Source organism: Rhinoderma darwinii, chromosome 13, assembly GCF_050947455.1.
Source record: "Rhinoderma darwinii isolate aRhiDar2 chromosome 13, aRhiDar2.hap1, whole genome shotgun sequence".
Classification (NCBI taxonomy): Eukaryota; Metazoa; Chordata; class Amphibia; order Anura; family Rhinodermatidae; genus Rhinoderma; species Rhinoderma darwinii.
In genome coordinates, this window is record NC_134699.1 from 41244964 (window position 1) to 41263142 (window position 18179).

Below are 18179 nucleotides of genomic sequence, written 5' to 3' on the forward strand. Positions count from 1 at the left end.
CAGAATATAATAGTACCATACACTGCACCCCCGAATATAATGGTACCAAACACTGTGCCCCTGAATACAATTGTGTCAAACACTGTAAAGAAACACACACATACAATGCCCCTGTAGATAGTGCCAATCACAAATAGATAGTTCCATTTACAATGTCTCTGTAGATAGTGCCCTATGTAGAGCCCCCATAGAGTCCCCTGTAGATAGTGCCCCCATGGAACCCACTGTAGATAGTGCCCTCTGTAGATAGTGCTCCGCAAAGAGTCCCCTGTAGATAATTCCCCCTGTAGATAGTGCTCAGCAGAGTTCCCTGTAAATAGTGCCACCTGTAGATAGAGCTTCCCACAGAGTCCCCTGTAGATAGTGCCTCTTGTACCTAGTGCCCCCTGTAGATATTGCCACCTATAGACTCCCCTGTAAATAGTGCCCCAACACTGCCCACTGAAAACATTACATGCTCATCTGTCCCCATTCCCGCACCGTCCTCCAGAGATGCAGACCTAGTCTGAGAACAATCTTCATCCAGCGGAACGATGCAGGTGGCACGATGACATCATCGCACTTCCTGCATCATTGCTACAGTACCAAATAGCAAGGCATGGAGCTGATAGCTCTCGTGCCTCGCCAGTGCTAGACTAATCAATTGTATCCGTGTCCTAAGGATGCGGATACAATTGAGTGCAGGGGACCTGTTCTGGTTTTCCGCTATTGCCAGGTTTTCCGAACCAACTGTAATTTTAACAACCGGTTCAGCAGAATTGGGGAAGAACCGACCGGATCCCATAGACCCCCTGGGAGCCTCGGGCCCAGACGTCTGGCTGAACCGCACTAATGATGATCCACCATTGACTGGGACATTATTGTCAAGATAGTTAGGCTGCTCCAGGCTCCCCTCACTGAAGTCAGAGATTAACAGTTAGGGAACTGGCCTGTAACTTGCCCAAGAATAAATTCTGCAATCTGATTTTGATTTTAACAACTGGATCAGTATAACTGAGATGAACTGTCCAAATGCCATCCCTGACTGTAAGCAACATTGCTTTGAGAGTACATTATACATGTACCCTAATCTAAGGCAAGCTTGGGCTGAATGAGGAAATTTACTGTTGAACATTATTGTGTGTTGTTCTTGGCTTTGATCCTACATATATTACTTATATTTAATATTAAGCCCCAGGAGAAAAATGATCAAGCAAATGATTTCCCAGCTTGCTCAATTGGCTGTTAAATATATTTACAGTGATTACATGGAGGTTTATGGTATTAACATGATATTGTAGCAAGACAACTTATCATAAATTAAGGGCAGGGATTCCTCTGTAGCAGTCAGAAGCTTTTATCTCCATTGCATTTTCCTTTTATATTGCAGAAGTCATCTAGAGGTGCATTCCTCTCCATCAATGCATTTACTATAAACTGGCATGTTCAGTAAGATGACAACGTAAAGCAGGGGTGCACAACCTTCTTTGGTTTAGCGGCCAAATTTCACCATTCCCTACAACCACAGTAACACTTAAAGGAGTATACCCACCTGGTATATAAATTTATGGTATATTGATAATATAAGCCACACATGTCTGAAAGGCAAGGGTTCCATATCTGGGACTTTAACCCATCAGGAGAATGGGGGTCGACGTTTGATCCATTTGAGCAGCCATTAGAAGGGGCTGACATCTATCTTCCAAGACCTACACTGATACCTACAGTCATTGCAGGGAATGGAGAACGGAGCTGTCATGTCTGTGTCTCGATGGTTGAGGGCCACATAGAATGACATTGCAGGCCACAGTTTCTGCACCCCTGACATAAAGCCTTGCATATTCATTTTGTATCATAATGCAAACAACCAATTTCCATGTGCACTAGTAGACCGGAAAAATATTAAAGAGAGGTCACTTGCATTTCCCTAGCTATACATATATATATGTGTGTGTGTATGTATATGTGTATATATATATATATATATATATATACACACATGTACATATATATGTGTGTTTGTGTATGTATATATATATATATATATATATATATATATATATATATATAATTTGAGGCAGTGCTCAAATCTTTTTTTGTTGTATACTTAAGGGCTCCAAGCCTGAGACTGGGAGGAATTGCACCCATTGTTGTCCTTACCCTGTTAGCGACTTTCTCAGGCAATTGTAGAATAACAAAGGTGCGATATTGGCTATGGAAAAAGATAAAACAAGAACACGGTGCACATGGTGCATCATCCCAAGGTGATTGAAGTGTAACGTTAAATATAGAACGGTGCTCCCCTGATAGCGTTGTGCTGGGAGCACAACGTCCTTGTTGGTATGAGAGTCAGGGGGTCTGCAGCCCGGGATTTTTCCAGTGACCTGTAGGGTTCCGTTGGCACAAATTGTAGATATTCGATAAGAAAGAGGAAATCCCACTGGACAGCGCTGATCCTCCCAAAAACGAAGAAAAAGATCCAACAGGCTCCTTGGGTATAGAGCTGCTGGTATAGATTTCAATAAAATCCTGGACAGCTGCAGTAAAGATCTTTTAACTATTTATTGCGTTTTTTGGGAAATAAAATACATTGGAAGGAATGCTAAGCGTTTCAAGATCGGACCGGTCTCCTCATCAGGCTAGGAAAAAACAATGACGTGACCCACCTTGCTGAGAACTATATAGCCCGTCGTGAATCCACAAGGAGGCTCAGGTTCAGAGTTCATATATTCAAAGTTGAAATTAAAACAAGCATTGGTGTAAAAACACAATATAAACATTCGGTGCATTAGCAATTGTAGCATTCACTGTTAGCAGATGTTTGGTGTGAATGAGCAGATAGGCAGATAAATGTTTATCGGTATTATTAAAAATTCTAATTATTATTAGCCAAGACCCGTCACCGTCATTGTGTTTTTTCCTTGCCTGATAAAGAGACCGGTCCGGTCTTGAAACGCGTAGCATTCCTTCCATTGTATTTTATTTCCCAAAAAACACAATAAATAGTTAAAAGATCTTTACTGCAGCAGTCCAGGATTTTATTGAAATCTATACCAGCAGCTCTATACCCAAGGAGCCTGTTGGATCTTTTTCTTCGTTTTTTGGAGGATCAGCGCCGTCCAGTGGGATTTCCTTTCTTATCGAATATCTACAAAGGTGCGATATTGTCACATAGAGAGGATGCCTGTAGCAGTCTATAGCCAAACATTGTACCACATTACTATCCAACTGCTGTGTACTCAACAAATCTCACTTTCATACCCTCCAGGTCAACAGTAAAGATGATAATGGTGTGGTGATGGGAAATTGGAGTGGAGATTACTCGGATGGCACAAACCCTGGTGCTTGGAATGGAAGTACCAGTATACTAAAATCTTGGAATCAGCAAAGACAACCAGTTAAATATGGGCAATGCTGGGTATTTGCTGGTGTTCTCTGCAGTGGTGATTATAATTTACCATATAATGTCTTAATAATGTACACTGCTCTATAGGAGGTTTCACTCTGTAATCTGTCACTCACCAGCTGGTGGAGAACTAAAGCTTTGAGAATTCTGTATATGTGACCCGGCCATATACAGGAAGGCATCTTGTAGACACTGACATGATTCTTGTCCATGGACTCATAAGCTAGAAAACTCTAACCTATATCTTCCCATACATAGTCCAATTCTTGGTCCAATCACTGCATCGGAAAATAAGGAGTTGAAACTTGTATGGTGGGTGTCACCTTTTTATTTAGTGTTCGGTTACTATCTATTGTAATATTGATGCATATATGAATACATGATATTTTCAGTTTATATCTGGAAGTAGCTGCCTGACAGCTGACATTGGCAGTCATAGTAGCTTTACAGTCACCTGGTCATCCGCAGAGTCCTATTCTCTTCCTCTCTCAGGTTTCATTGGTAGTCAGTCACACTTAGAGATCACTCCCCACCAATCCTTCTAACTTTGCAGATACATGCTTGAATTATCTATGCCTGAAGACTCTGAAACATCATCTGGTATCAGTGACCTATGTCATATGTCATATGTTAAACAGACAAGAGCTTCCATCCTAATAAAGACTAAAGAGACTTCTTTTTAACAAGGAATGAAGGGAAGTGTAGTTCAATGGTGGCTTGTGTGAGGGAGGAAGTAGCTAGCTTCTCTTATTTGGGTTTCAATTGAAATCAATAACTTTATCGGTTTTATCAAGAGTGAGATGTACTGTATACCATGATCAGTTTTTATCAGGCTCTCTGTCCATAACTGTCCTTCTCCTCAGTCAGCAGAGCACTTGGGTTACCCTGTCGAGTGATAACAAATTATAACTCTGCCCATGACGCAAATGGCAACTTGAGTGTTGAGGAATACTATAACGTGTATGGGGAGCCCGTGATGGAAAGCGATGATAGTATATGGTAAGTACTGTATTACTTCATAGTAAACCATTTCCTTTACAAAATTAAGTCATTGCATTTACTTGCCAAACTATTTCTCATCTTTATCAGCATTTTTCAAATGTGTAGAACAGTTGGAAAGTAGCTCCAGTAAAATTTAAGTGTGGTATACCTGCACATCTAGTGGTAGAAAAATAGTAGTGATATAAAGATGTAGCAGAGCTTATTAATCATTTGGATATGATTATGTGTTATTTGTCATTTTACATAGGACTGTGTTGAAACCCACACAGAATAAATAAGGCTATGAACACCTTTGTATGCATTTTTTTTTTAAGTTAAATTAATGTATTTTGTCTTTTAAAGAGGCTCTGTCACCAGATTTTGCAACCCCTATCTGCTATTGCAGCAGATAGGCGCTGCAATGTAGATTACAGTAACGTTTTTATTTTTAAAAAACGAGCATTTTTGGCCAAGTTATGACCATTTTTGTAATTATGCAAATGAGGCTTGCAAAAGTCCAAGTGGGTGTGTTTAAAAGTAAAAGTCCAAGTGGGCGTGTATTAGGTGCGTACATCGTGTGGCCGTCACGATGCAGGACCTGTGAGTGACGTCACAGATCTGCACTGTCACAAGCTGGGCGTTCTGAAGAGAAGAGGATGTTACTTCTCTTCACAGCGCCCAGCTAGTGAAAGTATTAAAAACGCCCCGATGTACGCACATAATACACACCCACTTGGACTTTTACTTTTAAACACACCCACTTGGACTTTTGCAAGCCTCATTTGCATAACTACAAAAATGGTCATAACTTGGCCAAAAATGCTCCTTTTTTTAAAATAAAAACGTTACTGTAATCTACATTGCAGCGCCTATCTGCTGCAATAGCAGATAGGGGTTGCAAAATCTGGTGACAGAGCCTCTTTAAGTCAAATTTATTTTTATTTAAAAAAACAAAAACTTTTTAAGATACCGCTTCTCTGTACCCTGTATACAAAGAAGCTGTATTGTTCTGTCTCAGATGATTCTGTCAGTTCAGCTGGACTGACGGCTCGGCTGAGAGCGGGTCCTGCGTGTATCTGACTCACAGGATCCACCTAATATCAATCACATCTAAGTTCATAACTGTCTATTCCCCTCGCGAACACAAGACACAGGTTCCGTGGAGAATATTAGTACCATGTAGCTATTGTGTCAATCCTCCCATTCTATTTAGATTGCAAGCTCTTATGGGCAGGAACACCACAATCCTTTTGTCTTATTGTTTGCTCATTTGATTTATCTACATTTTACTTGTTTCTTACTTTCCCAATTGTAAATTGCTGTCCAGTATGATGGGGCTATATAATTTAAAGGGGGTTTCCACCTTCTAACAACTGATGACCTATCCACCGGATAAGTCATCAGTATATGATCGGTGTGGGTCCGATACCTGGACCCCGCACCGAACTTCCACTCCGGTGGCCTGCGGGCACCGGATGTTATAGCACATAATGCTATGTACGGAGCTGGAAGAAGTTGGCTCCGTACATAGCATAGCGACCGTGCTGCAGAACTGCAGGTCTGCTCATATTCACCTGAACTGCTTCCGGCACCGAACCAGCAGATCTGTGTGGGGGTTCGAGTGTCGGACCCCCACAGATCATGTACTGATGACCTATCCGGTAGATAGGTCATCAGTTGTCAGAAATTGGAAAACCCCTTTAAGATTATTATTATTATTCCTACAAGATAATAAAACAAATGTTCTTTTCTAGGAATTTCCATTGCTGGAATGAGGGCTGGCTCACCCGGACTGATATTGATGCCCATTATAGTGGATGGCAAATCTTTGATTCAACTCCACAAGAGATGAGTGATGGTAAAAAACAGCAAAACACATATAAGACAAAAAAAAACCTCCTGGTTCCCCTCCTTTCCTCTTCTTCCAGCCTGCCTTAAAAGGCTCAGCTCAAAACTGCAATGGCACTTGGTTGAATAAGCCGCATGTCAACTGTCAGCTCATACCATTGCCCCGCTAAAGCTCAAACACTTGTGATAGGATAAAGCTAGAATATGCCATCACTTTCTGATCGGTGGGGGTTTGACTGCCATTACTTTTCACTGATACTGAGAATGAAAAGAGTTTGAAGAGGACTCAGCACTATACAGCGCTATGGTCCCTTCAATCTTACTTTCTGTGATGGGAATAACCCTTTAAGTCATTGGTCTCCAACCTCAAAACAACTTGAAGGGACTTTTGCAATGCTCCGTATTAGACCCTGTTCTTCTGCAGGCAGAAATAATCTGCCTCAGAATAACTTCAGGAATTTTGAGGCAGACTTTGATCTGCCTGCACATATTTTCTCGTCTTTTTTCCCCAGCGTATTCCCCCCCCCCCCATGGCAATTGAAGCTAATGCAAGGACCGCGTGGTAAAAAATGCCACGAAAAGCGCTCAGAAACTAGCGCCGTCGTTTCTTCTGCCTCCCTTTGAATTCAATAGGAGGTAAAACCATCAACAAAGTTCTATGTGTTGCAACTTTTGCGGCGGAAACGCTGCGATTCCGCCCCAAAAATTTGTAAATAAAAAAAAAAGGTATTTTTTACTTGAAATTAATAAAAAAAGTTTATACTTAACCTGGCTGTAGTCCTAGCGACGCGATCCTCTCTTATGAGTTCAGGCCGGCCTCATGGAATGATGTTTCATCCCATGTGACTGCTGCAGCCAATCAAAGGATGCACCGGTCACATGGACTACAGCGTCATCCCAGAAGGATGGGCTACACTCAGAAGAGAGGGCATGTCACCATGACTACAGGGGAATTATACATTTTTTTTTATTGCTGCAGGATTTTCGCAGCAGACATGCCGCCTAAAAAACTGCACCACAATTTGGTGTGGTTTTTCGGACGTAAATCCCTGTGGGTTCCAGGGAGGATACACTGTGTAGTTTTACACAGTATATCCGCCAAGTGTGTTCCTATCATAAGCTCGTGGGCGTATCTGCATGTTGGTCCATGGCTAGCGCAGTCGAAACTTTGATGATGTCTTTGAGATGGTGAACCAGAGTAGTACAGGATAGCAAGAATTATCAGGGATGGTGAAGCAAAGTAGAACACTGCGGGAGAGGTTTGGCAGTCGGCAGGAACAATGAATTACTTATTGAGTTGGCACAAACTAATCTGAGTAGTGGAGTCTATGGAATCCCTCGTACTCTACACTTAACCCACGCAAGAAGGTTTGGACTTTGCCGGTAAGTCTTCCTGGTTGTAGTCCCCAGGTTAGACACCAATAGACGGTTGGGCTGCAGATGGTGGATGTGAATCATTTCGTGGTCATACAGGTCCGCTTTGGTAATAGGCAAGCAACGTCAGGTCGAGTAATCTGTATCAGGAGGAAACGTCAAGGTCGAGCCAGAGGTTGGTACACGGATAGTCAGATCAAGAGAAGTAAAGTCAAAAGCCGGGTCAAACACATGGAACAACAGTAAAAAATGCCAGGAAATTCACCACCAGCGCTGATAACCATTCACTACAACAATGGAGTGGCTCAGTGACAACGGGTCCAAACGCTTCAGGTCCGCGGGACTGTGGATTCAGTGAATAGTGCTAGATACAGCTATAGAGAATACAGAGCAGCTGTATCTAAAAAAGTAAAACACATTTTTAATAAAAAAGTATTTACAAAGTTACACCAAACACACTGATATACCTTTTTACAAAAAAAAATTACAATTTTTTTTTTGCCTTTGAAAGGTTTACATAGCCGTTACACTTACTGCTTGCTTTGCGTCAGCATGTAATGTGAACATTATATTGGTACCTTAGTAAGATTTACATTTCTGTTTATAGGTATTTTTCAACTGGGCCCTGCGTCTCAACGTGCAGTGAAAGAAGGGAGTGTGGATCAGCTTTATGATACTCGCTTTGTGTTTTCCGAAGTAAATGCCGATGTAATTAAAGTGATTGTACAACAGAATGGAAATAAATATATGGGAGAAGCAGATCGTACAAAAATTGGAAAATACATCTGCACAAAGGCTGTGGGAAGAGACGGTTACATCAACATCACAAGTGACTACAAGTATGCTGAAGGTACTCTACTATTACTGTATGATACTAAACCCTGTGACAAGACGTTTGATGTAGAGCAGGCTGTGAGTGCATGTTGGGTGTTGTAGTTTCCCAAATGTTGTAAGACACAGTTTGGAGACCACTGATGTAGAGTAATGAAGTTCTAATGTTCCTTCTACCTTAAGGTTCTTCAGATGAGAGGCAAACGTACAATAAAGCCCTGCGTTTGATTGGTATGGGTTCAGGATTTGTAGCATTCTCCGCAGACGCAAACCCTTCATCGGCCCCAAGCCGTGAAGCTGAGGTTTCTGGAGAGATATCAGTTTCTGGATCACCTAAGCTTGGAGATGACATCGAAGCAATCCTAACACTCAAGAATTTAACACCAAAAAGCAGAAATGTTACTGTCAATATCTGTACAGCTGCAATTGTATACAACAAGGCTGTGAGACGAAAGATCTTTAATCAATCTGTGACTGTGAATCTCAGCCCGAATGAAGGTATTGTCTTCTACTTTTTGATATTTTATAACTGCATAAAGGGGTTGTCTTCTTTTCACAATCCTTTGTTGTTAGAAGGGTCCCCCAAAAATAAGCTTATCAAAGGCTGTCACCCAGCAGGGACTGACAGGGATTAACTGTTATCTGTGGGGTAATCCAGCAGCAAGTGTGGAATTCCTCTGCAGTACCCCCACAGGATAAATGAAGAATTACATGATGCTCATTAAAATCAATGGTCTGTCCAAGTAATGCATGGAGAGACTTTATTGTGTATTAACATTTGGAAAAATAAAAATTTACTTTTTTTTACAGTAGATTAAAAAAAAGTCAATTGATTAAACTTCTCCTGCACCGAGAAGGTCTAACAATGATAGTGTAAGTGACCCTCACCCACACACCCCTGACTAGGGTACAGTAAGTTTGCCAGTTTTCAATGTCTATGACATATAGATTATTAAATATTTATAGGTATAGTGTCTTATCATTATACCATCATTATACCAGGAAATGCCACAGTATTCAAAAAAAATTTATTCTATAGGCAGGATATGTGTTAAGTCAATATACAGTTTGACAATTATAAAGAAATTCTAGCTATGCTAATTTTAATAAATTTATATATACTAATTGTCAGGGGGTTGTGTAGTTGGGGGTCTCTCACACTATACCTGTTGGACCTATTTCGTGCAGGAGACTTTTAATCACTTGACCCCTTTTAATCTACTATAATAAAAATGTATTTTAGTTTTTCAATTTTTTCAAAACTCGTGGGCTTTTTGTTTTTATTACCATCTATGATGTTTGAGAGTTGTAACCACTCCAATCCTAAGATTAGGTTACTTGTCCCCATCAAAGTCATCATGGTTGGTTTGCTTTGAGTCTGATCGTTTTTCCATTATAAAGTAAATTATTCTGAGTTAAACTCTTTATAGGTATTGGCCATGGCAGGTTTAATATTAGATAAGTAGATAATGTTAGGCCACAGTCTCTTCTCCCATGTAGCAAGCATAACTATTTTTTTTGTAGATTTATGTGTTGTACAAGGTAGCAGCAGAATATTTTCCTCTTGATAAAACAGGGAAAGCTACAAAATGTGGATAAGGATTTGGCAGTTTTTAAGCTCAATAAAACTAGACTCTTGTTTGGCCGACAGCAATTTTTCTTCCCCATAAATATCCACGCTTGACCTGGCTGATGATGGATTTTTATTTCAGTGGGAAAAATGGCAGTATATCTTTCGGGGTCTTAAGGATTGGGCATGTTGAAACTTCCGCTTTCCCCAACATCTGCCCTTGGGTAACGTTTGTCCTGCCCCCATACACATCAGATCGTTGGCTGATTCAGACAATATAGGCAGATTCCGCCTACTTTAATCTAATCTGTATGACCACCTGTAGAGCAACGAACATTGTGCTCCAGCAGTGTTAGGCTACATTCACACGAGCGTGACAGATTTACGCGCGTAAAAAAAACACATGTAAATATGTCCATGTGCGTAGCATTTTTGCATCCGTGTGCTTTGCGTGTGGCATGTGTTTTTCATGCACTTGCAAGTCCTTTTTTCTTTCAATGTAATTGATGTGTAAAACATGGACACCACGCCGATGTGCGTCTGTGGTTTTCACGCATCCATTTACTTCAATGGGCGACTAGGTGCGTGAAAATGCACCAATATATGTTGGACATGCAGTGAGTTTCACACAACGGACACTTGCAGCGTGAAATCTCACGCATGTGTGAATAGCCCCATTGAAGTCAATAGGTCCGTATGCTGTGCGTGGTTTCAATGTACAGCACACGGACGAGATTCACACTTGTCTGAATGAGCCCTTAAGCTTTAATGTTATCTATTCCTGGATCTACATTGAAAGCCGCACAAAAGGGGACAATGTGCTAGTTTTTACAGACCTATTCCATTTTTTGGAAATTTTGGGAATCAAGGAAGAAAGAAAACACATAGATGAAAAATTGTGCATCTTTACAACAAAGATAAAATACATAACTTCTAATAACGCAGTACTAGGCCTTTATTGTGAGGTGCGTCAGAGACGTTTGGCCAACTTTAGCAGTCGGTGGCTTGCTTGTATGAACTAATGACTCTTGACTTTGGACTATGTAAAACAAAAGCCAGTGGTGTGGGTACTGGACAACTTTTTCGGGACCTCAAACGATATTTCCAAGCTGCAGGATTTGAAGCACTTTATTGAATATATATGTCATAGTTTCTATTGTCTAAAATGACATTTTACTCCGGTGAACCAGCATCAACCCAAGATGAGCAATCAATGGTCAAACATCTACATGTCCAAGAGAGGAGAACATGTTTTCTTCACAACTCTTTAGAAAATTACCATTCGTCAATGGAACATCAATGAAAGGTAAAAGGAGGTCTCAAGGTTAACACAACACATTACCTATAAAATCTATGATGGAAAGTGTTACAAAAAATTATCATGAAAAAAAATCATGGCTGCCATCATACTCTGAACAAGACTCGGCATCTAACGTATTAACTTGACTCCACTTGCAGATGCTGCCTGTAGACATTAAGGAACTAGAAAATAGAACTTTTCCTGAAATTTTCGCTTCCTTTAGTCAGGAGGCAGCACCGATCTTATTAAAATATGTGCATGAAATGAATGTAATTGTACTGTTTTTGTAATATAAATCACATTGAAAAATAGAACACTGGGTAGAAAAGACAATTCCAGGCACCAATTATCCTTCTTGTCCTATAATAGGTAATGGGCGGGCAGTACCCGCATGTATATCCTGCATTCCAAGCAAAAGAAAAAAAAAGTTTGGTAAATATTTTTTTATTTTATTTTGCATTTAATCAACAAATTACATAGAAATAAAAATGAAAATACAACTTCATCCAAAACATAAGATTATGTACTGGATGAGAATAATAAATCAACCAAATACTATCAATTACTTCTCTACTGTGATTCACTGTTCTGATCAATCACTTCTCATGGGACCTTAAAGGGGAAATGTCCAACAAAGTTTTCTACACAACTCTTGTATCAGAGACTGCTGCTGATGGAAATCTCCGACTAGTGCCAAAGGGGTGTCCATTGGGTGTCACCCATGTCATCTCTTGACATTGTCTATATGAAATCTGAGAAGAGGTCAATGGATAATTTCCCCTTTGACAGCCTTTTATTCTTTTGTGGAATTATTATTTTTCTATACCAATGAAATGAAGATAAAAAAAACATGAATATCTCACTATCCGGGTTGTTACTTACAGGGTCAAGATTGTTTCAATTACTTATTTATTTACATAAAATATAAACAGACTAATTATTAGATTATATAATAGTTTTTATTATTTAGTAAGGCCCTATTCACATTGCACAACCATGCGCACATTCACCTGTATGAATACACATGAAGTCCCTGCGGCACCATACTATGGAGTCATAGGTGTTCCATGTGTTGCTGAATTATACCTTTTGTACGGCACCGTATTACAGAGACAGTATCCCTTAGAAGTAATGCTTCAATGGGGAAATGGCTTTGTAGTATGGCATCAAATAGAACATGACAGCTGAAATCAGTTGTATATGGAGTTTCCTTAGGGCCCAATACATTTCTATGGGTGCCGTATTCTGGCTTTATCCAACTCAAAGGCTATAAAGCCATAATATAGTGGTGTTCATGAGACCTAAGGTCTGTGCAGCCCACAAGTGAGTAATGAAAAATGAGACTGACTCTGTAAGAAACAGAGAAGACAATTAAAGGGTAACTCAACGTTCAACAAACTTCTGACATATCATAGAGACACACGTCAGAAGTTTTGATTGGTGGGGTCTGAGCACTGGGACCCCCACCAATCGCTAAAACGAAGTGTCAGAAGTGCTCGTGTGAGCGCTGAGCCGCTTCGTTTCTGTTCGGCTTTTTCCGGAAATCAGTGTATCGGAGTACAGGCTCAATAGAAAGTCTATGAGCCCGTACTCCGATATATCGGTTTTCCGGAAAAAGCCAAACAGAAACAAAACGGCTGAGCGCTCACATGTGCACTTCTGCCGCTTCGTTTTAGCGATTGGTGGGGGTCTCAGTGCTCACCAATGTAAATTTCTGACACGTCACTATGACGTTTGTTGAACGTTTAGTTACCCTTTAAGTAAAACAAAAGGAAATTATACATTCGAGGTGGACCTTGCAATACTTTTCTGTAAATGAATGTCAATGTAGATTTGCTTTCATTTTGAACCACATAGAAGATTTTTTTTGATAAAAAATAAAAGCAAAGTAAAAAAAATATAGTATAGTAAACAGCAAAACCATTAATTAGAACTACAAACTTAAGACACTATAAACTGTACTCCAGTCCCAAGTCCCTCCAGACAACTATATATAATTGTCCATACGGATACAAAGTGAATAAGATATGTTCATAAATCTCCATGTTTCTAGGGGAGAACACCTCCGAACATACGGTATCTGTTGGAACATGTCATGATGTTTTTCCTATTGGATCCGTACGAAATCCAACAGACAAAAATGTCTGTAAGTCTCAGTATGAAACCAGAGACGTACAGATGTACAGTAGAGGCGCCATGCACCTCTATGGTAACTTTTGCAGCTCCGTACAAAAAGGAAGCCATAACACGGCCACGGGCATGGGTACTAAGGCCGCCTTAAGGGAATTCACATGCTAAGTCTTTATACCACCATATATAATGAAGAGTGAAGCGGGTAACATAATATAAGGAATAATGAACTGTTGGTAAATATCTTGTTAGGTTTGTAAGACCAATATTACAGCCAGAAAGAGTAGATGACTGTATGCATAGAGCATGTAAAAATAATAAAACACTGTTTATTTTTATTTTTTACAGAGAAGGAAATCCCTATAAAGATTACATATTCCCAATATGAAAATGCATTAACTACAGATAATACAATTAATGTGACGGCTGTATGTCAAGTTGAAGACTGGGGTGATCTATTTGTAGAAAATAATATTGTCTTGAAGAAACCACCACTTGTAACTAAGGTACAGTACCTGTTCTCATAACTACACCATTCTGCAGGAGTCACATAAAGGCCATCTCAAAGGCCAAGGCATGCCAATACACAGGAGATGTAAGTTTCAACTGCAGATTATCTTCAAAATCCACGGCGGAATTGCCTAGTGCAAATCCTGACCCTGTGAACAATCCCTAGTTTCCTATACTCTGTAGTTTAAATATGGGATCTACGCTAGAAATTTCTGTAAGGCTGAGTTCACACGTGAACCCCCCTACCTTTTTTGGGGGAAGGCAAAAAGATTGCCTGGATACACTTGAAGCAGAAGCATGAGGTTTCCCATTCTCCAACTTCAGAAATGGTATGGACTTTGCTGAACTACTGAACGGGTATGGGGGGTTCAATAACCCGCAAATGCTATTTTTTGCATCTATCTGGGAAAAATATTGTCCGCATACTCTCTAACTTCGAGCATCATATGCACTTTATATACAACATACATGAACATAGCCTCTTGAAAGTGGCATTATACAAAATCCATAGACATTATATTTCCCTGACAATAGGGAATATTTTTCTGTTTTGTACGTATTTTCCAGTGTGCTATTGTCTGCACACTGCCCTTTTTTAAAACAAGTAAAACTTATATTTTATGAAACTCTAGTCCTCCTCCAGTGATCCTAAGTTAGTGGAGTTAAAAATAGAAGTAAAAAAAAGGACAACCCAAGAAAAATTAATATCCAAGGTAGCCAGATGAGTAGTTTCAGGTCACTCCACCATCTCAGGCCCCATGCACATGGCCGCAATTTTGATCCACAATTGTGGACCGTAATTGCGGATCAAAATACTGATCAATTAATTTCTATGACCCACGGACACTTTTACATATATTTACGGGAAGATGCCCATGTGGTAGAAATGATCCTTTAAAAAAATAGAACATGTCCTATTTTTTGATTTTACGGACCGTGCTCCCATACTTTAGAATAGGAGCACGGCCCGCAAATGCGGGAGACTGTCCGACTGTGATTATGGGCACAGCTGTGTGCAGGGGGCTAAAGGGAGGGATTTTGGTAATATCACCAATATGTAAACAGCACCAAAGCTAAAGCTTTAAGGGTTGTGCAAAATTAGAAAAAAAGATCTGCCTTTTTTTCAGAAACAGCACCACTCTTATCAATGGTCTCTATCTGATATTGCAGTTTGTTCCCGGTCAAGTGAATAGGACTGAACTTCAATACCAGAAACAGCCCAGAGGCAAGAGTGGCGCTGTTTCTGGGGAAAAAAAATCTAAGAAAACCCCTTTAAATTGATAGCTGTTTGTGCACATTTATGTCATTTAATGTAAAATCAGATGATTTAGATTTTCTGACTCAATAACAAGGACCAGACACATTAGGGCACATGAGGTTCATAGAAGGAAAACGTCACTTGTACATCGCTTACTGCTCGATATAGCCGGAGGGTGGGTACTTTAAATAATGTTCTCTAGGGGATCCCATTTAACCAAATCCAACACTGCCTGTAAAAATGTTACGGGAAATATACTACCGACCCTAAACTACTGTATGGACAGCAAATAACAACAATTTGAGCATTCCTGTTCCCCTCTTTCAGGCTCTAGGGCCAGTTGTGTTGGGCAAACCAGTGACTGTAGAAGTGAGATTTACTAATCCTTTGCCAACTCCTGTGAATAACTGTGTGCTGACAGCAGAGGGCAGCGGCTTAATAAAAAATGAAATAAAGAAAAGGTGGGTACTGTATTTTATTAGTGTCACATCATTCCAATTCATTCTTATTAATATTTTTTTTACCCATGAATTAAAGGGGTTGTTTCCCCCCCCCCCTCCCAGAACAGCACCTCTCTTCAAAATGGGCTTTGTCTGGTATTGCAGTTTAGGCTCACTCACCTGACAGCCCATGGACAAGAGTGATGTTATTTTATTTTTTTCGAACCTCATATAACCCCTTTATTCTAATTAATACTTATTAATCTACATCGCACAAAGGAGCGTACACAAATCATGCTCACAGTAGAATGCTGCCAAATTCCTACACTGAGTCCATGCTTGGTTGGTGGCATTCAGGTCATAGAAAAGTGAACTAGCATTACATTGACTTGCACTACCATACAGGGGGCTAAACAAGTGCAAAATTACATTATTGCCAGCCATTTTGGTCCTAATCATGTCCCAGAATTAGATTTGGGACCACTTCATTAAAACACATTTTCCGGTAGGGAGATTTCTCATTTGTTGGTACTCCTCTCTACGCTCCCACACCTCTGGTGGCTGGCCTGTTACCCTTCCATCCTGTCACTGACCCGCAAGTTTAGGACTGCCACAGATTATTCGTCATGGAGTCTGTAGGACTCTCAAAAAATAATTGGAATTGAACCTCTTAGATTCATCAGAGTTTGTATGGGGGCAATGTTGTATAAAACTTACTGGGTGGAAATATCCTTTAAAGCAGAGTTTGGCCAAAATTTAAAGAAGTGCAACAAAAATGCCATTTGGATTTGGCATGTCATATCCCTTATCTCTCACGAAACTATGCGGCCCCAAAGATGTCTGAAAGCCACTTCACTCCCCTGCTGTACTAAAATACCAAGCACGTAACTTTAAAAAAAAAAGTTTTTTTTTCTTTCTTTTCTTCCAGTTTTGGTGTCCTGGAACCTGATCAGACAATGAAGGTCACTTTGGACATTGAACCTTATGTGTCTGGAGAAAAGAAGCTGCTAATAAACTTCACATGTGATAAGTTTATTGACGTCAAGGCCTTTTTATCCATGGCTGTGACTGAGAACTCTTCATAGTCATAACCGGATCTGCTCCGGGCTGTTGTGCTCGAATATGTTATCCAGCGTCAGGACTTGCATCTTACAGCACAGACACAAAATTCTACCCATCAAGTGTAAAGAGGTCGCATGAAGATCTGAACTCCAACTTTATCTGCTGTTTATATAGAAGTTATGGTTTTTCTAAATATTAATTTGCTGCTATAAACATTGGAAACGTGTTTGTTTTCTGGATTTATTATTGACATGCACCATTAGGGCATTCATTGTCAAACTGGATTCTGGGAAATACAAGAAGAAGAAAATGGCAGAATGAATGAACGGGTCAATAATGCCCCTCTGCAGTTGAGCCATGCATTAAGGTTTTTTGCTGCAGCCAGTTGCCCTCCGTCATAGGGTCAATACACACCTTGTATTGTAGCATACATTCTCCATTTAGGTCTGTATGACTGGCGGGCAGACACTCTGTGTGTTACTGTTTGGTGCCTCCATAAAATGATACATTGGAACATGCTACAATTTTTTTTCTTAAGGATTCTATATGAATAAGTATTTAGATAGTCCATGGCTTAAACAGAGGCACAAGGAAGTTTTCATTGAAAAATGTCATGCTCCGACACATGTAGTTATTTTTCCCTAGAAGCAAGTGCAGAATTTCTATGTTGTGTACTCAAGGAGAATGCCTTTAAATTTTGGGCCCTGAGTGCTATGGGCTCATCAGATGATCGACACTCATAACCCAACAGTTATAACCCTTTTCACGGTGTAAACTTATTTTTTAGATAAAAGAGACCCATTCCATAGTTATAATGTGTTTCTAGGTGTTAATCTCTTCATCAGATTAAAACAGAGACTCACACCTCATTCCTTTCATTTAGGAAAAGTTAAACATGGCAGGGGCAGAGTCTTGCTGCATTCGTGGGCCTTTTAAACCAGTAGCCACACACCCTAGTTTGTGGACTCAATTCCGTTGACCAATCCTTTTTAAGGGGTCGGTCTCAATTCACCGCACCCTCTTGCAAGTAGTCACCCATTGAGCACCAATCAATAGGAGGTATAATAGTCAGTAACCATGGAAACTTAGCAGCACTTCTCCTGTGCCTGAATCCGGGTAAACACCGGCAATTTACCGTCTTTTTGATAGTAGCTCAGTTGACTGTGCTAAGGCTGAGGGTTATAGAGATATATCTATATTAAGCAAACGTCATCGGTCTGCACATTAGTATTGAGTTTGTGCTTCTGTTACATTTGCAGTCTACCTTAGGCCCCATTCACATCGCGTTTGTGCTATCCGGGGGGCATACGTTTTTTAACACTAAAAAAAGTATTGGAACATATAGCTCGGCGTATACATAGACTTTAATGGGTCAAACGTAGACCAAAATAGCTATAAAAAAAAAACACAAAACATGTTTCTATACGTTTTCAATGGTCCACGTTTTTATTTTAAAAAACGTATACGCCCGGCAGATAGCACATAGTCAC

General features: G+C 40.1%; 1 protein-coding gene across 1 annotated transcript in view; it reads left to right on the forward strand.

Moving 5' to 3' along the window:
* Window positions 1-16848, forward strand: part of LOC142665524 (protein-glutamine gamma-glutamyltransferase E-like) — a 42167-nt gene extending 25319 nt beyond the window's left edge. Inside the window, exons 7-15 of the mRNA XM_075845233.1 lie at window positions 3248-3422; window positions 4249-4384; window positions 6121-6224; window positions 8196-8438; window positions 8603-8917; window positions 11659-11721; window positions 13768-13925; window positions 15515-15648; window positions 16556-16848. Coding sequence (XP_075701348.1) covers window positions 3248-3422; window positions 4249-4384; window positions 6121-6224; window positions 8196-8438; window positions 8603-8917; window positions 11659-11721; window positions 13768-13925; window positions 15515-15648; window positions 16556-16712 — 1485 coding nt within the window. The 3' untranslated portion in view covers window positions 16713-16848. The remainder of the gene's footprint in view (window positions 1-3247; window positions 3423-4248; window positions 4385-6120; window positions 6225-8195; window positions 8439-8602; window positions 8918-11658; window positions 11722-13767; window positions 13926-15514; window positions 15649-16555) is intronic.
* Window positions 16849-18179: the final 1331 nt, after the last annotated feature.